Here is a 17,821-nt window from a genome sequence, read left to right on the forward strand (position 1 = left end):
TGTCAAGGGCACAGTGATAGACCCAAGGCCCAGATTTGCCTGTTTGATGTTATAGGAACATGGACTCTATGCAACCTATTTGTTGTTTATTCGTTCCGTCGCTTCCGACTCTTTGTGACTTCATGGACCAGCCCACGCCAGAGCTTCCTGTCGGCCGTCGCCACTCCCAGCTCCCCCAAGGTTGAGTCTGTCACCTCCAGAATATCATCCATCCACCTTGCCCTTGGTCGGCCCCTCTTCCTCTTGACTTCCACTTTCTTTAGCATCAGCATCTCCATATAGGAGACCGTGCAGCACTCTCAACCCTGAGGGTACACTACCAAACAACGATTAGCCAAAGGAAAGCCATCTGAGCTAGTCCACACAGAAGCAATTCAAGAGACCCCGGAAACATTATCGCATCCAGAGTGAGCAATACTGTTCATCATTCTGCGGTCGCGATGGAAGCACAGAGGTACGTCCATTGGTGCGTGCCCAGCAGCAAGTGCAGCAGCGTTGTCGTGCTCGAGGATTTCACCCACCTACTGGTACTCAGTAGCGCATGGGCAAACATTGAGTATCAGTTAGTGAGTGACTCCAGCAAGGTGCAGCCCAGTGCTGGTCTCTGCTCGATCCAGGAGAGACGTAGTGGCCTCCTCGGTGTCCAGGATGCACAGCTGGCCGTAGCTTGGAGGCTCATCTGACCGCAAAGTGCTCATCAGAGGCTGAACTGAGCCTTGCACCCTGAACACAAGTGTGCTGGGGCCTTGCGGCTGTGCAGTCTTGAGTGGTGCAGACCAGGAAGTCCAGCCTAGAGGCCCGTTGTCCTTGCAAGTGCCCGTCAGGAATTGCTTGCCCAGAAAGGAGCCATCAGTGTCAGTGTTGCGGGTGAAATCTAGGGATGTTGGAGAATTTCTCCATGAATCTCCGGGAGGCCGAATGCCAACGCATTTGGCCCCCCGAAATTGGTGGGGAAATTCTCCGACACCCCCCTGCCCCCGCCCCCAGGATGGGACTTACCGTGGCCGAATGTCCCTTGCGGCAGCGGGTCCCGGCGGCGGTCCGGCGGCGGTTCGGTGGCAGCCAGTCTTGTGACATGCAGCCGCTGCCGCCATTTCCAAGTAAAGTGTAAAAAAAAAAAAAGTGAAAGGCTAAGTAAAGATTTACGTAGCCTATCACGGCTGACTTTGAAAATCTAGCCATGATAGGATAAGTAAATCTTTACGTAGCCTATCACTTTTTTTTTTTTACACTTTACTTTTTTCTTTCACGGCCAGGGAGACAGGGCGTTCCCCCCCCCCCGGCCAGAACTTCGGTGGGGAGGGGCGGGGCGCCTCCCCACCTGCCAAGAATTTTCAGGGGGAGAAACAGAGTGCCTCCCCCGCACCCCAAAAAAAGCTGCGGGACCAGGTAAGGGACTTTCGTCCATCCCTAGTGAAAACTGGAACTGTCAGCGGGGGTAGTGATAACTTTCTGCCATGGCAGCTAGGAGGTGATGATTCGGCATTCAAAAGCCAGGCATCGCAGTGCTCACAACCTTAACGCCATTGCAGATAGGGAAACTGTTGATGTTGGTCACAGGATGCAGGCTGAAAGGCACAGTCTGCTTCCTATGCCTGGGCTGGTTTCAGATATTGACGGATGCAAGGCGGGACAGAGCTTGGCTGTTGTCAAAAGGCCGAGGGGCTGCCTGCATATGCAGGCTGATGGAGATGAGGGTGGAACCAACCAGGCTGGAGTGTAAAGCTCCTTCTTTAGTGGCTGGAGGGGTAGAAGTGGTGCCCAGCAGCATGAGTTGTGCTGGGACTCATGGGTCACCTACTGGTTGCTGTTACGAATACGTTTTTGATGTCTAAGCATGTTAGTAATTCATGGAATATATTAGGGATGTCAGAGAATTCCACCACAGACTGAAATGGGATCGAATTCCCTTCAGTCCGTGCCACAGAATCCTCTGCAGAATGGCACCCCGAGGTCAGGATCTCAGAAGACACTTGGGTGAAGGGGGGAGGGGTTCCGGGGAACAGCTGGATTGAGGGAGATTCCCCACACACAAACAGAATGGAAGAATATCGTTCTTCATATTCCCTGGTTCTTCAAATATTCCTCAAATTCCTCATTTTGTCCATTCCCTGCCCTGAGCATGTGCAGAGTGTGCTTTTTATTCAAACAAAGAGAAGGTTGCTGATCTTTCCCTTCATGCTGCATTTGTACAAGTGTGACTGCTTCAGAAAGAATTCATTATACTGTCTCTTTTTCTTCTTGAGTTTCATAACAGAAGTAGGGATGGGGGAGAATTTCTCCCCGAAACTTCGGGGGGCCGAATGCCAACGCATTCGGCCCCACGAAATTGGCGGTGAAATTCTCCACCGCCCCCCCCCGCCACTCCGCCACCCCCCCCCCGGGATGGGACTTACCTTTCATGAATGTCGCTCCCGGCGGCGGGTCCCGACGGCGGTTCGTCGGGTCTTCATCAGGGGCGGGGGCGGCAGCCAGTCTTTTGACCGGCTGCCGCCGCCGCCATTACAAGGAAAGTAAAAACAAAAACAAAAAACCCCCGTGATAGGCTACGTAAAGCGTTGCCCTTATTTTCACCGTAGTCTACGTAAATCTTTACGTAGACTACAGGGACCAAATAAGGAACGCAAATGGCGGCGCCCTATGGGGGCCGCCATTTGCGTACGCGCTTTTTTTTTCTTCAAAGTCACCATTGATAGGCTACATGACGATTTACGTAGCCTATCATGGCTGACTTTGCAAATCTAGCCGTGATAGGCTATGTAAATCGTTACGTAGGCTATCACGGGGCGTTTTTTTGTTTTTTTTTTCGCAGCCGGGTAGACGGGGCGCTTCTACCCGGCCTGACTTTCGCCGGCGAGGGATGGGGTGCCTCCCGCCTGGCCTGAATTTCGGCCAGGCGAGGTGGGAAGCCTCCCCCCCCTCGCATGAACTTCGGGGGGAGAAGCGAAGCACCTCCCCCCCACCGCGAAGCAAGCTTGGAGGACAGGTAAGGGACTTTCGTCCATCCCTAAACAGAGGTATGGTGTAGTAGTTAGGGTCCAGCCCGAAGTCACCCAGTCAGTGAGATAACTAACAGGAGGTTTGCTAATGAGCTGGATGGTTCCCCAAACCTGTGGAATCCACCCTCCAGGGGAAAAGCCCATTCGCTGGTAGGGTTCATAAAAATGTGAACTCACTTAGTTCTATTGCAGAAATTCTCCAACATCCCTACTCACAAGTCTCTCTGCAAGCCTGTCAAACTTTTTTTAACCAAAATAACTGCTGGGAAGGGGCAGGGATTGGTGATCATGATTATGAATGCAGGCTTCAGCAGTGTCCAGGAGTGAGGCAAGAGTACCAACTGCACCCATTACAGAGATGCCAGATCTGATCAAGGTGACACATGCCTAAGTTATACCCTGTTTGGGTTGCAGTAACTTCCAGTATGTGGGGCTGCCTTTGGTAGGGACGGGTGAATGAGTGAGACTCGAGACTGCTCGGATCTTCCAAATATTGTATCACCTCTTGTCACTTTTCCTGTTCATGATGTCTGCTCACTCTGCAGGAACAGGAAAATCACGCAAATCAAGCAGCAACTGAATGTGAAATGTGCGCACATTTCCCAAACTTTGTAAACATCTCCTGATTTGTGAAACTTTCCTCCATAAACTAAAGTGGGGAAGGTCCGGTCTCCAGGGATATTTGCACAAATCGAACTGGGGAAGTTGTGCAAATTGAACACGAGCACACATCTGGCCATTTGCAAACAATTGGCAAGACGTGGTTTCTGTCTGAAACCCAGTATGGGTTCACAGTTCCACTGAAATCAGAGCTGCCAGCCTCCACTGGTAGCAGCCCCAAATCTCAGGCTGAGAATGTCAGGATCTAAAGTTTAAATCACCCAGGACCAAAAACTGAGCACAAGACTATCCCATGTCAAATATCTCTCTGTTTGGGAGACTGTCCCCTTCAAAAAAACCCAATTCCCTTCAATCAAAAACATCATTTCTGTGCAGTAAATGTGTGATGACCATAGATGACAATGAGAAGCAGGGAAATGGAAGTACCGAATTAAACTCCTGCATTCTTTGAGAATAATTCTTAATGACAACAAGTGCATGAAACCGTCATAGCAAGCAGAGCAATCAGAATACAATAATGCCAGTAACAAACATCCATTTAATGTCTTGCATTCAGGGCTTTCCATGTGCACGCAAGCTGCAAAATACTGGTACACTGCAGCTGTTAAGGGTCACACCTTCAACAGAGGCATTTTTGACAATGTCAGTATGGTATAGTTCCAGCCTCAACACTACCTCATATGCGGATGGCGGTCACTGGCAGAGTGAGACCCTCAAGGCTCAGCTTTGCCTGTCTCCTGTAACAGAAACAACAAAACTGTGCAACTGAAGCTATAAGCACATCAAAAGGCTCTGATAACTCAGATCTCACCAGGCTTGTATCTCCTCCAACCCTATGCCAAATATACTCCACAACTTTACTTCTATGGATCAGATGCCCTAGTTTGTTTTGAACATGATATGCTCCTTCGTATTCAGATCAGGTCTCAGTACAATGATGAAGCACTTAGGAATAAAGATGCAGCCCAACAGCCCAGCACAGGAGGCCAAGATCGAGAAGACCTGCACGGCCACCATGTATTTCCCCTTGGTGCTCAGGTAGGAGGGCACAAAGGACAGCCAAACACTGCAGAAGACCAGCATGCTGAAGGTGATCAGTTTGGCTTCATTGAAGGCCCCAGGCAGCTTCCTGGCGAGGAAAGCCACTGCGAAGCAGATGGCAGCCAAGAAGCCCATGTAGCCAAGGGCAGTATAAAAGAAGACAACAGATCCTTCGTTGCACTGCAGGATGTTCTGTCCAGGCTGGGAGTGCATGTCAGAGTCAGGGAATGGGGCAGAGCTCCCCAGCCAGATGGTGCAGATGACAACTTGGACACCGGAACAAGAACTGACGATGGAGTTTGCAAGACTCTTCCCCAGCCATCTCTTCACTCTGTTCCCTGGTTTTGTGGCCAGGAAAGCCAACACCACTGTGATGGTTTTGGCCAACACCGAAGAAACGGCAACTGAGAAGATGATGCTGAAGACTGTTTGTCGGAGAAGGCAAGTCACTTTCCTTGGCCGCCCCATGAACAGGAAGGAGGACAAGAAGGAAAGCATGATGAAGATGAGGAGAATGTAGGACAGGTCTCGGTTGTTGGCCTTGATTATTGGAGTTTCTTGGTATTTCATGAAGATTCCTAATACAAAGCCCGTGGATAAGGACAAGAATAGAGTAAAGGATATCAGGACAATCCCCAAAGGTTCTTCATAGGTGAGGAAGGTTATCTCCTTGGGGACACATTGATCTCTGTCCTTGTTTGGATGCTGATCTTCCGGACACTTCATGCAATGGTCGGCATCTGAGAAGACGGAGAGTGAGTTCAGCAGGATTCACATCCGCTGTACCTCCAGAAAAAATGTGCAGTTGGGCAGTGAGAGAGACAAACATTCCCTCACAGAGGACCTGTTTTGTAACCAGACCAATCTATGGCCTCATCACCAGGTGAGGACCTAGTAGTAGCAGGGCCAGGAAAGGTACTGTAATATCTCTGCTGGTCATTACAGAGTGGTTGTCAGTCAGAGAAGAACAGAGAAGAGTTGGCTAGATGGACTGATGGGCTGACTTGGAATAAACACAGCTCCCTACCTTGTTTAAATATGGAAAAGTGAGGGTATTAATCCTAACGTTGTTCAGGTTAAGGGAGTGTCTGTGAGGTTATCCTGTTCTTATCTTCATAATATTCCTGTAAGGCATGTAAAGCTACCTGGTAGCCGAGTGGCTTGTGATTTATGTATTTACTCAACTTATGCCCCACCTTTCTACCACAAGACGGTGCTCAAGGGACTCCTGGTTACATGTGAAATCTGGAGTAGGAAACTTCGATAAAGCTTTCTTGTTTTTTATTCAAGTTTTACTAAAGAGGTTTTAAAAAACCCAGAAGATTGAATCAGCATTCGGCACCATTTTCACATCCCTTTTTCTGTCAGGGACCCCCTGCTTTCCTACCACAAGATCACAGCACAGTGCAGACAATTCTTTGCGGATAATGGAGAAAGGCCCACCATGTCTGTACATGCTGCCATGTCCCAATCATGGAAAAAGCAGAGTGGTTTTTTGGGGGGGCATGATTTGTACCAGGAACAGTGTGCACTAAACTTCCCCCCTGCTTTGCACCCCAGAGATTCAATCCCATCGTCTTTTCCTTCCACTCACTTCATGGGATTAATGGTGGAGATTAAAAATAAACTGAAGCCATGTAGGGGTCAGAGTTCCAAAAGTCTTTAGCATCTGTTCCAAAGGTGTATATATATTTAATGTGTTAATTAAAATGTTTTTGAGACTGCACATCACAACAATGATCACAACGATGTACAGACCAGAAGAATAAAACCTTGTAGAAGAAGAGCAAGTAATAACAAATAAAATTAGCATTCAGTCGAATGGAACAAGTCTTCATTAAAATCATACTATGTACTAGAAGGGCATTATGTAGGGATGTCAGAGAATTCCGCAAAGTTTCTTACTAGAAGAATGCCAATGCATTCGACCCCCCGAAATCCATCGCGGAACGAAGCCCCCGCCCTCACCCCACAAAAGACATGCGAAACGGAGCACTTTCCTGTTCCCGTCCACGCTGCTTTGTGAATAGCGGTCGTCCTGCGGCAGCCATTTGCTACCTCCTCTTCAAGCCGTGATACTTTCCCCCTGTCGTGATCGGCTACGTAAATATTTATGTAGCCTATCACAGCTCAATACAGTGACGGAAATGGCGGCGGCTACAACAGCCACCATTTGCATCCCTGTAGGGCTGCCCAGCGGCTGGATGTCTGGTTGCGGGTTGCCAGAGCTGGCCGGAGGCTCCGCGGCTTGGCTGTGGAACGGAGCCGGCGGGGCAAGATTCCAGGGTGAGGGGCTGAGCGCCTCCCCCCCATTTAGGGAAGGAGCAGCTCCCCTCCACCGCGGATTCCCCTCAGCAGAGCAAGGTAAGGGTTTCGTACATCCCAAGCATCATGAGGTATTTCAGGCTGAGCAGTAGTGAATGGCCCATGACAATAAGGGATTCCCATGTTGTTTTACACTACGAGCAACAGTCATTTCAGAAGCCTTCTCCTCTTACCTACTCGTGGAATGTTTTGCTAAAGGGGTTTAAGAGAAAAGAAGAGAGAAGTAAAATAGGGCTGTGAGGACTATTCGGCATATTCAAGGAGTTGCCCTAGGGAACTCCCATTCTTCTGATCTTGCCTACCTTCCTGAATGGAGATGGTTCCTTCCACACATGGAGCGCAAGCATAGCAGCATGGTGGCTCTCCTTCTTGGACCTCCTTGTAGTATCCACGGCGACAGCTCTCAGTGCATCTGGAATGAGGCACGGTCTAGCAACAAAGAGAAGGAGCATCCAGGAAAACAGTGTTATGAATATTTGTGCCTATGGAAATGAGTCCTCCAATTTAGACAGGACCCAACAGGGTTTCTAGTGCTTGTGACCCTAAATGATGTAGAAGGGATCCCAGGTCTTTGTTTCACGGAAGCACTATTTATTAGGGGTGGACGAAAGGCACTTATCTTTCGTCGAAGCTTGTTCGCGGTGGGGGGGAGGCGCTTCGCTGCTCCTCCCGTGAAATTCAGGCCGGGGGGAAGGTTTCCCGCCTCACCCGGCCGAAATTCAGGCCGGGGAGGAGGCTTCCTGCCTCGCCCGGCCGCGAACTCCATTGTTTTTTTTTAAAAGCCCCCGTGATAGGCTATGTGACGATTAACGTAGCCTATCACGGCTAGATCTGCAAAGTCAGCCATGATAGGCTACATTGATCGTCACATAGCCTATCACGGGTGACTTAAAAAAAAAAGAAAAAAGCGCGTACGCTAATGGCGGCCCCCATAGGGAGCTGCCATTCGCGTTCCTTATTTAGTCGCTTATTTATTTATTTATTTTTCTTTCATTGCAATGGCGGCGGCGGCAGCCGGTCGAAAGACCGGCTGCCGCTCCTGCCTCGCTCGAACACCCGCCGAACCGCCGGCCGGACCCGCCGCCGGGAGGGACATTCGGCGAAGGTAAGTCCCGTCCTAGGGGGGGGTGCGGGGTGCAGGGGGGTGCGGGGGGGTGCGGAGGATTTCTCCCCGAAACTTGTTCGGGGGGCCGAACACGTTGGCGCTCGGCCCCCCGAAGTTTCGGGGAGAAATTCCCCGCCATCCCTACTATTTATGCATCATAACATGGCACAGACATTTTTGGTCTTTTGTGTCAAAATGTTTATGCCACCTATACTATACATGTACTCAAGCCAATATACTAACTGGAGGGGAAAAGATATGACAATGAAATAAACTAAAAGACAATCCCAGAATAACAGAAATTACAAGCAACAGCAATAAAAGGACAAGCTTCAAGACATGTGCATGCAATGATGGTGAACGATGGGGGAGGGAGATGAGCTTTTTGCGGGAGGATAGGCACCACCATTGGAAAGGCCCTCTCCTCTTCCGTGTTTTGATCTTCAGTGGCAGGGCAGAAGGCAAAGGAAGGATCGGAGGCCTTATGGCACAGCTGGAGATGGAAAGGCATTTTATGGAGCGGGGTACCTGATGGATTTATATCCCCCAAATAAGTTCAGTACCTTGGATAACTGTTGTATAGTTCTGGATGGTTCTGACTAAAACCCAGAAGTGGTCCACAGCCCCGCCGTAATCAGAGCCATCAGTCTGCACTGTACCAACTAGGGGTGGCAGAGAATTCCGCCACAGATCTTGGTGAGGCCAAATGCTATTGCATTCGGCCCCCCGAAATCTGTGGAGGAACGGCCTGCCACCCCCCCGCCACCCCCGGATCCCCTTTTTTTACAAGACGTGATAGGCTACGTAAGTCTTTATGTAGCCTATCACAGCTGACTACAGGGACACAAACGTTTGCGTCCCTGCTAACAAGCGGCCAGATTTCCGGCTGCTGGAGGAGCCAGCCGGTGGCTCCGCGGATCCCCGCGGAGCAGAGCTGGCTGGCCAGGATTCTGGGGGGAGGGACGGAGTGCCTCCCCCTCCAGCGGAACCCAGCGGAACCAAGTAAGGGGAGTATCGTACATCCCTAGTACCAACACACAGAATACATCGAATTGAATGAATAAAAGAACTACGTAAACCCAACAATTCAACACAAAAGGAGCACAACATGAAAATCCCATTCAAATAATAGAAAGGCCTCTTGAAACAGAAAGCACTTCCTGCTTGAGACTCATGGCAGACTAACATCTCCAGGGACGTTGCCACACCACAAAACGCCTTCCTGCCAATTGTCACCAGCCAAGTCTCAGCTGGCCTTGCCACTTGGAGCAGGCCTCATCAGAAGCTCTAAGACAACATATCCAAGAGTCATGTGGAAGAGGGCATTTTTACTAGGGCTCTTAGCCACGTCAGTCTGAAGCCTGAATCCCTAGTGCGTCTGGGAGCTGCGGTGCAAAGCGGTGCAATTTCGGAGCAGGTCAGGACTAGGCCAAAGAAATCCAATATGGGTTGGATCACTCTGAAGAGCATTGGGGGTGCTTCAGCCCGATGTGGATAGCAACCCCACCCCACTGTGTAAGCCCCTCACTCCTTACCTGGTCTCCAGGGAATCACATGCAGCCATCACTCTCTAAGAAGGAGTTGCCATTTCCTTTCAAAATGGTGACTCTTCTTCTTCCAGTAAGACAAAATGCCATTTTAAAAAATAAATGAAAGGTGACCCACTTGCAGAGACCAATGGGTGCAGGAACTCCCGACTAGGGATGGCGGAGAATCTCTCGAGATTCGGCCCCCTGAATTTGGTGGGGAAATTCTCCGCCGGCCCCCCACCCCCCCCGGGATGGGACTTACCTCGTGCGAATGTCCCTCTCGGCGGCGGGTCCCGGCGGCAGTTCAGCGGTGGTTCAGCCGGGGCGGGGGTGGCGGCCGGTCTTCTGACCGGCTGCCACCGCTGCCATTGCAAAATAAAAAAGGAAAGTAAAACAAAAAAAACACCCGTGATAGGCTACGTAAAGATTTACGTAGCCTATCATGGCTAGATTTCCAAAGTCAGACGTGATAGGCTACATAAATCGCCGCCATTTGCGTACGCGCTTTTTTTTTTTTCAAAGTCACCCGTGATAGGCTATGTGACGATTTACATAGCCTGTCACGGCTGACTTTGGAAATCTAGCCGTGATAGCCTTCGCAAATCGTTACGTAGCCTATCACGGTTGTGTGTGTGGTTTTTTTACTTTCCTTTTTTTTTCGCGGCTGGGTAGACAGGGCGCTCCTCCCCGGCCTGAATTTCGGCGGCGAGGGATGGGGCGCCTCCCCCCCGACCTGAATTTCAGCTGGGTGAAGCGAGGCGCCTCCCCCCCCTCGCCTGAACTTCGGGGGGAGAAGCGAAGCGCCTCCCCCCACCGTGAAGCAAGCTGCGGGACCAGGTAAGTCCCTTTTGTCCATCCCTACTCCTGACAGTTCCAGGTAAGGAGTGGGGGTTCTGTGTGGTGGCATTGACAGTGGGGGGGTCACTTTCGGTGCAGGTTTCACCCCTTCTGCTTCGGGTCTCTAGATGTTGCATCAGAACTGGAGAAGTGGGTCACCCAGCTTCAGGGGCGGGAGAGGTGAGTTCAGGCCGATTGGAGTCTTCTAAACTGAGATCTGAATTCGGTTGGGTGGGCTGTGCATGGCCCTAATTTTTGCTACGCTGATCTTAGAGGGCTTCAAATGGATCAGCACCTTAATCTGCACCCTGAAGCTGAGTGTTAGGCAAGGAATCTCTTTTAAAACAGGTGTGGTGCTATCTCTCCACCCTGCCCCAGTTGTCAACTGAGGGGTCACCAGACCTCTCTCCATTGCCTTCAGAGGAAGGCCCACCTGGGGGGTGGAGGGGAGCCGCTCCGTCCCTTCCCCTGGAATCCTCCTGAGTTCCGGCTGCGGCTGGGCTGCAGCGGCCACTAATGGCGGCTGTTGTAGCAGCCGCCATTTGCGTCCTGCCAGGCTGCCGTGATAGGCTACTAAGTATTGATGTAACCTATCACAGCAAAGAGCAGGGACCCAAAGGGCATAGCGGTGGCCATTTGTGTCCCTGCTCTTTGCAGTGATAGGCTATGTAAATACTTACATAGCCTATCACGGCAGCCTGGAAGGATGCAAATGGTGGCCGCTACAATGTCCGCCATTTGCCGCCACAGCAGCCGACCGAGAGACCAGTCGCTGCCGCCGGAGCCACCGCCACCGCCTCTGCCTCGGTCCCAGGTAAGCTTTGTCTCAGGGGGATTCCGTGGGGTGGAGGGGAGTGGGAGGCCATTCTGCCATGGGTTTCACCACCTCTTTAATGCAATCCTATTCTACCCACAGTGGGGCCATAATTCATCAGTACAGCACCTGATTTACATGCACAAGGTCCCAGGTTCAATCCCTGGTAGGGCTGCAATAACTCTTGCCTGAAACCTCATGACTGGGCAGGAGGATGGTGATGTGAAAGTGGAGGAATTAACATCTGTCCATTGTCATGGTCAGATCACTTCCTGTTGATGTTTAGACTCCTGGCAGCCTTTTCCCTCTGCAAGGGTGGGGGACCTGTTAAAATGGTCCACCCCCAGAGGCTAATGGATTCCGATGGATTCCAGAGGGCTCTGGGGGGGTTTCTGCTGGTATGGCTGGTGCTCCTGTTGAAGCCTAGGTCGCTCTGTGGAATGCAGAGATGACTTGGGCGGTTGACATGATCAGGCCCAAGCGCCCTCTCCATCTGAGCAGAGCCTGGCCAGCTCCTTGGTATTAGGGATGGCAGAGAATTCAGAGAATTCAGCCACGTATCTCAGAGAGGCCGAATGCCAGTGCATGTGGCCCCCTGAAATCCGTCATGGAACGAATCCCCCCCACCTCACCACCCCACGAAAGGTATGTGAAACGGAGAACCTACTTGGTGCCATTCGCGCCGCTTTGCGAATGGCGGCCAGGGCTGCGGCTGCCATTCGCTTCACCATTTTCCCTGTGATAGGCTACGTAAATATTTACGTAGCCTATCTCGGTTAATGCCGGGAACCCATATGCATCCCTGCGGATCCCATGATAGTCTACGTAAATATTTACGTATTCCATCATGGTGAGAAAAAGGGATGCAAATGGCGGCTGCTACAGCAACCGCCATTTGCGTCCCTGCACAGGACAGCAGCAGCCGGATTTCGTTATGGGCAGCCCCGTCCGGTGGCTCCGTAGATTCGTTGCGGAGTGGAGCCGGGTGGCAAGGATATTGGGGGGAGGGACGAAGTGCCTCCCCCCCCCACGGATGTCATGAAATGAAACTGGTAAGTTGTTTCCTACATCCCTACTTGGTATACAACTGAGCTGAGGGCAGTGAAGCAAGTGGGGAGACGGCTAGAATGCAGGTAGAGGAAAACTCATGCTGAGTCTGACCGAACACAGGTAAGAGCCCACTAGCAAGCTATTTGTGTTCCCCTTTCTTTTTGCCATAATAATCGACGTAAATATTGCCGTAGACTAAGATGGCAAAAATAAGGAACGCAAATGGCGGCTATGGATGTCCAGCTGTGGGCGGCCGGAGCTGGCCGGCGGCTCCGCGGCTTGGCCACAGAGCGGAGCCAGCCAGGCAGGATTCTGGGGGGAAGGGACGGAGCGCCTCCCCCCCCGTCGAGGATTCCGGGGGAGGGATGGAGCGCCTCCCCACCCCAGCAGAAACACAATGGAATGGAAGGTAAGTGTGCCATCCATCCCTAGCCAAGTCCGATCAACCACTTGTGTGTTTGACCCTTGCCCTTCATGGCTTATTAAATCAAACAAGGAGGGGATGTCCAGCTGGCTCCAGGAGTTTGTAAATTCCTCCTTGAGAGAGGGAGTGGTGCTGGCCACTTTAAAAGAGGCGGTAATCAGACCACTCCTAAAAACGCTGAACCTGGAGGATGTTAACAATTATAGTCCAGTGGCCAACATCCCCTTCCTGGGCAAGGTGCTCGAGCGGGTGGTTGCAGGACAGCTCCAGGCACTGTTGAATGAAACGGATTATCTAGATCCGGGCTTCAGGCCTTGTTTTGGAATGGAAATTGCCTTGGTCACCCAGTCGGATGACCTCTGCTTTGAGAGGGACGGGGGGAGTGAGATACCATCTCAGCAGCGTTCGATGCCATTGACTATGATATCCTTCTGCACACATTGTCTGGGCTGGGCGTTGGAGGCACTGCACTGCAGTGGTTCTGCTCCTACTTTGATGGCCGACTCCAGAAGGTGGTGCTGGGGGATTACTGCTCTGTGCCATGGCAATTGTGCCATGGGGTTCCACAGGGCTCTATTTTATCCCCTATGCTGTTTAACATCTGCATGAAACTGCTGGGGGAGCTTATCCAGAGGTGTGGGCTGAGGCGCCAACAATATGCGGATGACACCCAGCTCTACGTCACTTTCTCATCAAACCCAGCTGAGGCAGTGGCTATTCTGAATCGGGGCCTGGGCACGGTAATGGACTGGATGAGGGCCAATAAACTGAAACTCAATCCAGACAAGATGGAGGTACTGCTGATGGGTGGTTCATCTGCCCGGCTAGGTGATATTCAACCTGTTCTGGAGGGAGTTGCACTCCCCCCAAAGGATCACGTTCATAGTTTGGGGGTGCTCTTGGATCCAGAACTGTCACTTGAGGCACAGGTGAACTCAGTGGCACGGAGCACTTTTTATCAGCTTCGGCTGGTATCCCAACTACGCCCTTATCTGGACAGAGAGAGCCTAGCTACAGTTATCCATGCTCTGATAACCTCTCGCCTGGATTAATGCAATGCGTTATTCATGGGGCCGCCTTTGAAAGCGGTCCAGAAACTTCAGCTGGTGCAAAATGGGGCAGCAAGATTGTTAACAGGGACTGGCCTGTGAGCTCATATTACGCCAGTACTTTACCAGCTGCACTAGCTGCCAATCCATTTCTGGCCCCGATTCAAAGTGCTGGTAGTAACATTTAAAGCCCTTAAGGGTTTGGGTCCAGGTTATCTGAAGGATCGCCTCCTCCCATGGGTTCCTGCTCAGACCCTGAGATCATCCTCAGAGGCCATTCTCCGTGCGCCCCTGCCAAGGAAGTGAGGCAGTTCGCTGGTGCAAGGAGAGCCCTTTCTGCGGTGGCTCCCCAGCTGTGGAATGCGCTCCCTAGTGAGGTTCGCCTGGCACCTACGTTGTACTCCTTCTGGCGCCAGGTGAAGACCTTTTTATTCTCCCAGTATTTCAACGTTTTAGCTTCCTAGTCTTTTAGTTTCAGTGTTTTAAATCTGTATTGTAAAATCTCTGCATTGCTGAAAGGTTTCATTCTGGTTGTCGTGTTCTGTTGTGGTTTCAAGCTTTCATATTTTGCATTGTTTCATGCTGCGCTTTGTAGTTTTAATTTTTGGGAACCACCCAGATAGCTTTGGCTCTTGGGCAATATAGAAATGGAATAAATAAATAAATCAAAGGCTTCTAGCACTGGCATGCGTAGTGAGCTGGTTTGTGAGCATAAAATCTGAACTCCACAGAGCTGAGGGTGAGTTGTCCTGAGTATCACAGTAGAGTTGGACGACTCTCCCAACCCCATCCCCAGGTCAATTAGATTCCCAGGCCAAATGTTTTGAGCACCTGTTGGGTAAGGGAGAAACCCCCCCTACTCTTGTGAGTGTGTCAGCCGTTTGGTGTGAAAGAGGAGGGGAGAGGCATTGCTCATAAGTAGAAGGAGGCATCTAACAGAGACACTTGTAAGATCCTGCTTGCTGGCTCCTTTGGTCGTGCTCTAAGGAGAAATAGGCAAGCATCCAGCCTAGAGAAAATTGTGAACCTGGGACCCTAATAGACATTCACGGTGCAAACTGCTTTGTCACCTGAAAGGAGGTGTGGATCTTTTTTGTATATATTTATTCTACATCCATTTTCTATCCAGAAACTGCCATCTTTTGCACAATTGACATATTTCAGCTTGATAATCAAAAGACTTGAAGACTGGAACTGACAGGATCAGGACCCCAGATCAATACAGCATAGAAACACCCATCCATGGACCTTAAGGTCATCCTCAGCAGCTTCTCCGTGAGCCCCTGCCAAAGGAAGTGAGGCGGGTGACTACTAGGAGGACGGCTTTTTCTGCTGTGGCACCCCGGCTGTGGAATGAGCTCCCCAGTGAGGTTTGCCTGGCACCTACATTGTATAACTCCTGGTGCCAGGTGAAGACCTTTTTATTTTCCAAGGCATTTTAGCATTTTCGCTTTCTAGACTTTTAGCTTTGCTGTTTTAAACCTGTATTTTAAATTCCTGCATTGTTGCTAGGTTTTATTGCGGTTGTATTGTTATATTGTGGTTTGGATGTTCTATATATTTAAATTTGTTTTATTGCGGGAAGTTTGGTTTTAATTTTTGTGAACCACACAGAGAGCTTTGGCTATTGCTTGGTATAGAAATAAATAAATAAATAAATAAATAAATGTTTTGAAACTGGGGGTGGGACACGCAAGACAGGATGGATATTCTTAGAGCTTAAGAGATAAGGCCAATAACAGGACACAAATCCTTTCCCCTACCTCATTAAAATGGCCGGGCCAGGCAATGGCTTCCTGCTTAATGGTGAGTTTCATGTCTGGAGATGCCTGTCTCTCCACACTCCCAATAGTCACTCTAGCACGAGACTCATTGGGAAACATCACCCAATTCACGATATCAAAGTCAGCTGCCAGTTCCCCAGTCTTATCCAGATACAGTCCGCCCATGGAGGCATTAGAAAACTGGATGTCTCGTAAGGAAGTGTGAAGCTAGAATGACAGAGAAAACAGCCCCGATTTAGAAATCATGAAAATGTAGTCCATATCTTAGGCCTCATCACTTTGAGCTGTGATTGTCCATGTTCAATGCACATCCCATCAGGGCTCACAATGCCATTCTTTCGCTGTTCACAGTCACAACTAGAGTTGTCAGAATGATCCGCAATCAATTCAAAAGTGATCATATTTAAGAGAGGGCTTTTCCCAAGTTGCACAGATTAGGAAAACCTGCAGGACTTTTTGTGGGTGTTTTACGGGGGTGGGGGAGGTGCAAGTGCACATTAGTAAAAAGCGCACTTTGGCACATGACCAAAATCCTCATACACAAAAGTGCATCCCATCAATGAACAGAGGGCAGAAGTAAAGATGCCTGATCATTTGCAGAGATTTTAAAACAAAACCTGCCCATTTCTACTCATAATGAAGATACCAGGCATGTTCAGACATCATGCTAAGCCGTAATGGTTAAGGAATCTCTATTCACCTTGGTGGCTAAGCGTGTCATGTGGGGCAGAAAACCACATTCCCCATGCTTAGTAAGCCACCCCAACTAACCATCCCTCTGCAAAAGTGTTAAGGGTCCCAAGGTGACTTATCGTGTCATCTGGCGGGCTCCCCAGGGTTTCAACAGGTTCCAGAGGACTTCCAGGCCATGACCATAGAGTCTGCTGGATAGAGTCTCTTCCACTCTGGCAATGCTCTAACTGCCATGGGCTTTCTCCTTGGCCAACTGCTATTTTGGACCCTGGAGCGGCCACCAGGAGTGACTGCCAGGAGCTGCTTCATGCCACAGAAGATGGGATGCTCACAAAACACATCAAGATGATAGCCAGATAAAACGGAGAGAGGATGGTTACCAAAATGAAAACAAAATTGGTGGACAATGTCATATACCGTCTGGGATGCCACAGCTCCAGAGATCAAAGAATGATCACTGAATCTTAATATCTGAAACCACCCTTTCAGGTAGCAGGGGAACTGGAGTTCAGTGCCTCCAACACCAGTGTATAAGGCTCAGAAGGATACAAGGTTTGATGGTAAAATCTTAGAATCATAGAATAGTAGGAATGGAAGGGGGCTATAAGATAATTGTGTCCAACCCCCTGCTCAGTACAGGAATCCAAGTCACACAATCCCAGAGAGGTGGCTGTCCAGCCTGATCAGTTTCTCCTGATGTTCAGCTGGAATCTGGCTTCCTGTAACTTGAGCCAATGATTCCGTGTCCTGCACTCTGGGATGACCAAGAAGAGATCCTGGCCTTCCTCTCTGTGACAACCTTTCAAGTACTTGAACAGCACTGTTCTATCTCCCCTAGGGATGGCGGAGAATTTCTCCCCGAAACTTCGGGGGGCCGAGCGCCAACGTGTTCGGCCCCCCGAACAAGTTTCGGGGAGAAATTCTCCACCCCCTGCAGCCCCCCGGGACGGGACTTACCTTTGCCGAATGTCCCTCCCGGCGGCGGGTCCGGACGGCGGTTCAGCGGGTGTTGGTGCGGGGCGGGAGCGGCAGCCGGTCTTTCAACCGGCAGCCGCCGCCGCCATTCCAATGAAAGGAAAAAAAAACAAAAATGCCCACGTGATAGGCTACGTGACGATTAACGTAGCCTGTAACAGCTAGATTTGCAAAGTCAGCTGTGATAGGCTACGTAAATCGTCATGTAGCCTATCACGGGTGACTTTAAAAAAAAAAAAAAAAGCTCATATGGATAATGGTGGCCCCCATAGGGAGCCGCCATTCCCGTTCCTTATTTGGTCGCTGTAGTCTACGTAAAGATTTACGTAGACTACAGCAACCAAATAAGGAACGCGAATGGTGGCTCCCTATGGGGGCCGCCATTAGCATACGCGCTTTTTTTTTTTTTTAAAGTCACCCGTGATAGGCTACGTGACGATTTACGTAGCCTATCATGGGCCGTGATAGGCTACGTTAATCGTCACGTAGCCTATCACGGGGGCGTTGTTTTTTTTTTTTAAACTTTGGAGTTGGTGGTCGGGCGAGGCCGGAAGCCTCCTCCCCGGCCTGAATTT

General features: G+C 50.3%; 1 protein-coding gene across 1 annotated transcript in view; it reads right to left on the reverse strand.

Moving 5' to 3' along the window:
* Nucleotides 1-563: 563 nt before the first annotated feature.
* Nucleotides 564-17,821, reverse strand: part of LOC146355642 (vomeronasal type-2 receptor 1-like) — a 31,147-nt gene continuing 13,889 nt past the window's right edge. Inside the window, exon 5 of the mRNA XM_084829950.1 lies at nucleotides 564-830. Coding sequence (XP_084686076.1) covers nucleotides 564-830 — 267 coding nt within the window. The remainder of the gene's footprint in view (nucleotides 831-17,821) is intronic.

Source organism: Heloderma suspectum, chromosome 2, assembly GCF_057233095.1.
Source record: "Heloderma suspectum isolate Gila_16-S chromosome 2, 16-S_ref, whole genome shotgun sequence".
Classification (NCBI taxonomy): domain Eukaryota; kingdom Metazoa; phylum Chordata; class Lepidosauria; order Squamata; family Helodermatidae; genus Heloderma; species Heloderma suspectum.